The following is a 7,939-nucleotide window of genomic DNA, read 5'->3' as shown; positions in this document are numbered from 1 at the left end:
GTAATATTAAGACTGTGCAGTATTAAAATTATGTATCTGTAGAGCGTAATATTAAGACTATGTGTAGTATTAAGATTATGTATCTGTAGAACGTAATATTAAGACTGTGTAGTATTAAAATTATGTATCGGGAGAGCGTAATATTAAGACTGTGCAGTATTAAAATTATGTATCTGTAGAGCGTAATATTAAGACTATGTGTAGTATTAAGATTATGTATCTGTAGAACGTAATATTAAGACTGTGTAGTATTAAAATTATGTATCGGGAGAGCGTAATATTAAGACTGTAGTATTAAAATTATGTATCTGTAGAGCGTAATATTAAGACTATGTGTAGTATTAAGATTATGTATCTGTAGAACGTAATATTAAGACTGTATAGTATTAAAACTATGTATCTGTAGAAGTCTTAATATTACGCTCTAAAGATACATAATTTTAATACTACACATAGTCTTAATATTACGCTCTACAGATACATAGTTTTAATACTACACATAGTCTTAATATTACGCTCTACAGATACATAGTTTTAATACTACACATAGTCTTAATATTACGCGAGGTCACGTGACTAGTGTCACGTGACCTGCTTTCTAGAACTATCCCGTTACTTCGGGAGTGCTCTAGCATTTACTAGATTGGGGGTGGACTGGTATATATAAGATGGTCACGGCGTGACGTGACAATAATGTGTGTGTAGACAGTGAGTAATTGATCTGCAGTCAGAGAGTATTATTGAAGTTGAGCACGTTCGTTGTAATAGCGTTTGTTTTAGCGCGATTGTTGAAATTAAGTGTATCGTAAAGTTATATTCGGAAAGAATAAACCAGTTTTATTAAGTAAGGACTTGTGTCGCTAAAGTTTCGTCGGAACGAACTTACGGGAAATCAATTAACAAATGGAGACGTAACAATATTAAACAAGTAACTAAAATAAAAATTTCAAAACTGTAAGCTTATCTCAACTCTATCTCTTGAATGACAAATATCAGAAACGTGTACCGAACACAGCGCATCAGCCGATAAAATGCGTCATTTCCAAATACTCATAAGAAGAAGAGGTCTACTTTGACTCTCCCTGGTCCAAAACGTAGACCGAATCCCGACGAAGAAGGAATCACACAGCACGATAAGGCTATTTGATTTGGTAGAATTATTCATGGAATTTCTCTACGTTAGAAAACATTTATTTGCGAGCTTTCGGCCCTCTTACCGGAGTCTTCATCGGGCAACAATGTACTAAGCCATAAAAAGTGCGTTTAACTGTGTAACGCTGCTTAAAAGAGGTATCTAGGCAACAGTCGTAACAATAACCGACATCTGGTATTAAAGTTATTACATACGCTCCCGAAAGGGAGGGTATTGCAATTGGGTCTGTCTGTGTTTCCGCACTCATATCTCGAAAAGTAATAGATGAATGTAAACGAAAATTTTGCATAAGATGGGAAGTCAATATGAGGCATTCATCCCCAAATTTTGGATAATTTTGAAGCAGTTTCTATAATGGGAAGATAGGGCATTTTCGCCGTTTAGGGTTAATAATTCTGTAAAATATGATCGATATTTGTACCAAATTTCATAGGGAAAATTAAGGTTGAGATTCCTCATCACACTACAAAAATTATTCGGATCGTTGTCCATTCTGGATCTGTGAAGGATTTTCCGAGTTTTCGAAGGTGAAATTTAACGTTATTCAATATAAACGCATGTAATCTCGAAAAGGAGTGAGGGTATACAATCACTTTGAATGCTGTCGTTAATGATATGGAATTATCATGAATACAGATAATAGTCGATTGATTCAATATAATAAACAGAAAGAAAATACAATTATTATCTGATTGGTTTGATAATGATTAGCGTCAGAGATGCTAAGCGATTTCTCCTCATGCATGCCAACAAGAACTAATGCCATTAGGTCGTTTAATGGTTTTTAAAGAATATTCAATAATTTTTTTGATTCTGTAAGTGGTGACGTGTTTGCTTCTGTCTGTGCTTCACAACATTTTCCAGTATCATTCACCCCTATAAGTTTTTCACAACACCTCACTCACCCCAGTTCGACAAAAAAGTACTAAATTAAAATGTAAAATTATTTATTATGACTTCAATATACACCAAAATACGACTAGAATGAAGACAACATAAAATAAATATATTTATCAAACTACAACTAGAATAAATAATAATAATTAATCACTTTTTTTTTTGCTCTTCAATTTGTTGTATAATTGATAATACTCATTCACCCCGATTCTGGTCTCATTAACCTCTGGGTGAACCATTCACCTAGTTGAGAAGCACTGCGATAGATGATATGTGAGTTGGACAAAAAGCAGATCAAATAAGTCCTGAATAATGACGAGTGCCAGCATATTTCACCTATGGGTATAAGAGTGATGTTAGCAAGGTTTCCTGCAGTTATAGATATTCATATTATATACGTCACACTCTCAACGTTTTGATTTAATTAATGTTATGTGAATGGTAGAAAAGGCATTTTAATATGAAAATGTTTTACTATATGTACAACAAAAACGGGATTTCGGAAAATAGATAATAAACGTTATTAGAGGCAGTCACAATATATGTCGCTGTCCTTCTGGGAAATTTTGAGTTACCTTACTCTTCCGAACATATTTTATATTTGTTGTTTGAATTAAAACTTTAGTTTCGTATACATTTCATAACAATTATTTGCTGAGCACTCCTTATGTAAAAATAAATACTTCACTAATTAATATATGCGAAGTATTTACGACTCATACACGTCACTATTCTATTCTAAATTACTATTTTTTAAACTTTTCTATATGTAACTAAATAAGATTTGGAGATAATGTCAACTGATGCGTAGTTAGAAGATTCGCCAACATGCGACTGCGATGGTTTCAACCTTTGGAAATGTTACTCAGTGCACTTGTTTCGTTATATACATATTTCAAGATTACGATACTGCCTAATTCGGCGGCAGTTCTGTCTGGAAGAGAATTGGAGCTGCAAACAATTATTCGAAGCTACGTCATGCCTGGCCTTCCTCTCACTTAGTGCCCTCTATCAAAGAAAAATGTAACCACTTACATTTACAATCTGTCTTGTTTTATCACTAGTATGTAGAAACTATTACTATTTTGGTCGTTGTTTTCTTAGCGCTAAGCTATACATAGATTAGCTGTACTCTGTCCAGAGAGGGCAATCGACTCTTGGATTTTTTGCATTATAGGTCGGTCCAATGCTCACTAACACACCTGGGAACTATTACTTTTGTACTTGTAAGTTTGAATGAAAGGGCACTATGCATTTTAGTTTCACATATACGAGTAGTTTCACTTGTAAAAAATTTGGTGGCACTTTTACATCAAGTAAAAATCTCTGATACTGATACAATCAAAATAATAAATGATGCAGTTGATACAGTCCAGAAGAACAAGTGGTCCAAATCAAAGATTACCTACTGTGATTATATTTGAAAGTGTGTCAGTGCAAAAACAGTCAACCGATTAACTTCAAACAAAGAACAGGTGGTCCAAACCAAAGATCATCTACTGTGATTATCTTTGAAAGTGTGTCAGTGCAAAAACAGTCAACTGATTAACTTCAAAGAAGGCTTTTCCAAAGGTAAAGGAACCTGGTGAAGATCCCAATGGTCCTGTCAAGACCGTTTTAAAGGATGAAGTTATCAGTAGATTCCCTCAAACACCTACCTGAAGAGAACTTCCCATAGAAACAAAGGCCACTAAAACAATTTGGTTTATTTGTCTGTTTGGAATTTCATGCAAAGCTACACAAGGTCTAACTGCACTAGCCATCCTTAATTTAGCAATGAAAGACTAGAAGGAAGGCAGCTAGTCATCACCACCCACCGGCATCTCTTTTATCAACAAATAGTGGGACTGTCACATTATATCATTCCCACAGCTGAAAGAGTGAGCATGTTTGGTGGGATGGGGATTTGAACACACATCCCTCAGATTGTGAGTAAAGTATCCTAACCACCTAGCCATGCCAGGCCTAAAGGATTTGGTGACTGGACATTTGAGGGACAGTAAAAAGTAAAGAAAGAAGACATGTTTTGCTACTAAAAATATTGATTGCACGTTTTCTACACTGTGAATGATTTAATAGTTGTTGGAATTGTGTTGGCTTGCAATATCATGAAACATTTAGTACTATGCTTTTATCTGAAAACTCAGGAATATTTTGTAAATTAATATACCTTGAAAACCAATGGGTTATTATTAAAGAAAAGTGTCTTTTAACCACAATTTCATGTTGGCTTTAAAACTTAGGAGACTAAAATAATTTTTGAAATTTTTTAAACTGTTGATGTTGCCTTAAGTTAGTAGTTAAAAGATATTTGTATATGAATTTAAAAAAACGGTGATAACTGGAACTAAGTTTTCCCTTCTGATTCGTGTCTTCACACAATTACATTATGAGTTTATATATTCTTACCATTCTCACACTGCAGTCATATATAATTATTCAAATTTATCTGAGTAATATTAAATAATTGGATTTTGTTTGTTATTAAGCACAAAGCTATACAATGGGCTATCTGTGCTGTGCTTAGCACAGCTATCAAAACCCAATGTTTAGTGTTATAATTCCACAGATTTACCGATGAGCCACCAGAGGTCATATAATTGGAAGTAAATATAGTTTGTATTTCAGATTACATGACAGATAATCAGATTCCTGATTTGAGGGAGGATAGTTGATATCTTATTATTGTGGTTGTGACTTATTATAGCTAATACTAGCTTGAAAATGCAGTGTGAATGTAGCTCTGACACAGAATAAAAAGGAGTGAAAAGCAAGAACCAGAAAAGCAGAACCCAAGTAATTATGATAAATGCTAAGAAGAAGGATGTGCCTTATTGCAGCTAAAAACAAACAAACACCTGTTTTGATTATTTTCTAAGTAAAGCAAGCAGAACAAAAGTTATAACAGTGCTGGATATTTTCAATCTAGAGTCATGTTTGTGAATTCTTCCAAGTCTAAGTTACAATCATTTACAGGGAAGGATAAACCTGTTGTATATAGGACAGGATCATGGGCACTTTCATTCTTTGAAATAAGATTGTAATCTAATAAAGCTTGTGAATTATATCAAATATTTCAATTGGTAGTAGCAACTTATCAAATTCTTTCTCCAGCCTGAAGTATCATTTCTTCCAGAAAGCTCCATTTCTTCTCCACAAAACATTTCTTCAAAATCAAATATCTCAGAACAGTTTATTAACCAAAAATTCTATCTTGCGAGTTTGTACATTTCTTCAGATTATGAATTCATATTCTCTTTGAATTTTCATGCTGTAGTCATTTATAATCATTAAAATAAATCCAGATAAACATTTCTTAACAGGAAATAAAAGGGACATTTTTGTTATCAAAAATCTGAAATAGTCATGGTATTTAGCTATTGTATAAATTTATCACTCAAGAAAACTCAGTAATTGGTGAAAGAAAACTGCTTATACGAAGATCTGACAAAGACACAGGGTGTCACAAATACAATAATGCTGCTCTTACAATCTCTGGACTGTAACATTCAAATGAAATGTATTAATTATGCAAAACTAAAATATAAAAGAATGTATTACTTCATTTTTTTATGATTCTTTGTCATGGTATCTTACAAGATTGTTGGAATAATACTCTGTTCAAAATTGTTATAACACATGTTGACATTTAATTTTTGCACTATTTTCAGTCATTAGAACTCATAACAAGACGACATTCTCAAACAAAGTTAAATCATCTGTAAACAACGTCAACATTTCAACTTCAAGGGGATGTAAGTGACCAGCAATCACTAGAGAGTGAAGAGGTGGGCCCAGATCTGTGGTTGTCATTTTTTGTAAAGTTGTAGCAACAATCCGTTGATCATCAGATCCAACCCTTGCCAAACCTACACAAACAGATTTCTCCGTGTAAGCTGAAAAAAAAAGAAACACAAGTTGTAGATTTCAACCTTCTTGTGATTAACTCTGTAGCTCGTACTCCCAGTGGATCAGTAACTCACTTTCTGATCAGCTTAGAAATACAATAATTAGTACCCAATAACTATCCTGCTGTAGTTAAGTGTAACTTCTTAAACAACTCTTTAAATATATCAATCCTTTTTTCAAATTTACAACTCAATATACAAATCTCTTTATACTTCTCTTGGCCTTCAGAAACAAGATTTGATTTCCTAAACTTGAATCTTGTAACTTTTGTTAAACAGGAGCACCTAGTTTCACTAAACATAAAGCATTTTTATAATCCAGTTTTACCTAGTAACTATATCTAACTGCAGGAACATTTTTGAAACAGAGTTGAGGGAAGATTTAAACCTAGATAATCTGTATCACTGTTAATTAGACCTACTGTCACTATTACAAAATTTACTTCTAACTTATGCCAACAGAAGTTTCTTTCAATTAGCCCAGAAGAAGATAAGAATTAGCTGATATTCCTGTGATGATAAACTGTTAATAGGAAATAAAACTGAGAGAATTAAAGGTAAGATTTTATTACACTGTGGCTAATTTTTTAAAATTATTTTTGTTTTACCTGTTGCTACAAGTTGTAGAAAACCAAAATAAAATGTTGAAACACTGAATTACATATGCTTAATAGTAATAAAGATGCTACTCCTTACATGAAATGGTTAAGTTTCTCTGGCAATATTAAAATTAATTAGATTGAGTTAAAGAACTGTCACACTGGAACTTATTTATTAAAAACACAAAGAACTCTGCTAACATGCTTACCTAGCTCAGTGTCTTCACAGCCTTCAACTCGTTTCTTTTGGATAATTTCGAGTAACTGCCGAGCTGCCTGAGCCGCTGACATGTATCGAGGTGGCTCATAAATCTTCTTTCCTCTAACATATACAAATAAAACAAGCAGCTAATTTTTTTTTCTTTCATAAAGAAAACAACCTTCTTCACAAAGTTATAGACTTTCACTTAAGGTGAAAATTAGAGATCAATTTAGATCACTTGCTGAAATGAAGTTACTACAAATAATTAAAAGGATCAACATTTTTTAAAGAACACAATTCAAAACATTGATCATTTGAGTATTATGAAATACTGTTAATAAACATATGAAATAAGTGCCTATACAGTAAGATTATACAATTTTGGTTTCATTCAAACAGTGAAATTCTACAGATATGTATATAAATATGCAGCTCTGTTAATACTTATTTATTGTGCTCTACAAATATATAATTTTAATACTACACAGTCTTAATATTACGCTCTACAGATACATAATTTTAATACTACACATCAACAATACTAAGGAGGGGGCAGTGTTGCGTCAGCGTCCCGAACAATAGCCACTTACAATAAACCAATAACAATTAACAATAACTTAATTAAATGTACAGAATTACAATCACAAAATTACAATTCAATAAAGTATCTTAATTTTACGGGACGTATCTTCTTCCGTACTGGTCTCGTCCCGTTGGCTTCCGCTTCATGTGGGGTTCATCTGCTTCATCAGTAAATGTCCTATCGTCGATAATACTCACATCAGTGGTAGTAGCTTCATCAAAAGCTTCATTGTTTCCCTTCTCAAAACTGAGTAGAGTTTCTTCTTAGACGTTGGCCTTTTCAGGTGACACCTCTTCAGCAGCGTCATTTGTTCCTTTGTTCACTTCGTCCCAACTGAAATGTCCTGGACCCTGACAACGCCAAAGCCTGTTGGCATGCACCACTTTTGGCTCACCTCGCCGACCACACTTTACCCGGAAAGTCACGTCTGAGAGACGATCCATTATGTCACATGGGCCTTCCCATGGAGAAGACAACTTAGGAGACTTCCCTTTGGTCTTCCTGGGATTATACAACCACACCTTGTCTCCTGGTACAAAGCTGACTTCAGTAGATCTCTTATCATAATTTAACTTCATCGAATCAGAAGACGTCTTC

The 7,939-nt window shown here is 33.6% G+C and overlaps 1 protein-coding gene across 3 annotated transcripts in view; it reads right to left on the bottom strand.

Moving 5' to 3' along the window:
- Window positions 1-5,227: 5,227 nt before the first annotated feature.
- LOC106469413 (diphthine methyl ester synthase-like) overlaps window positions 5,228-7,939 on the bottom strand; it is a 9,610-nt gene continuing 6,898 nt past the window's right edge. For 2 of the 3 annotated variants that reach the window (XM_013929904.2, XM_022397924.1), the window contains exons 7-8: window positions 6,767-6,879; window positions 5,228-5,946 (exon numbers count right to left, since the gene is read on the bottom strand). In XM_013929904.2, the coding sequence (XP_013785358.1) occupies window positions 5,732-5,946; window positions 6,767-6,879 (328 nt within the window). In that variant the 3' untranslated portion in view covers window positions 5,228-5,731. The remainder of the gene's footprint in view (window positions 5,947-6,766; window positions 6,880-7,939) is intronic. The other variant, XM_022397923.1, reaches the window with a different exon arrangement.

Source organism: Limulus polyphemus, unplaced genomic scaffold (assembly GCF_000517525.1).
Source record: "Limulus polyphemus unplaced genomic scaffold, Limulus_polyphemus-2.1.2 Scaffold3472, whole genome shotgun sequence".
Classification (NCBI taxonomy): Eukaryota; Metazoa; Arthropoda; class Merostomata; order Xiphosura; family Limulidae; genus Limulus; species Limulus polyphemus.
The sequence above is the reverse complement of the archived record's forward strand: the minus strand, read 5'-3'. Positions and strand labels throughout refer to the sequence as shown.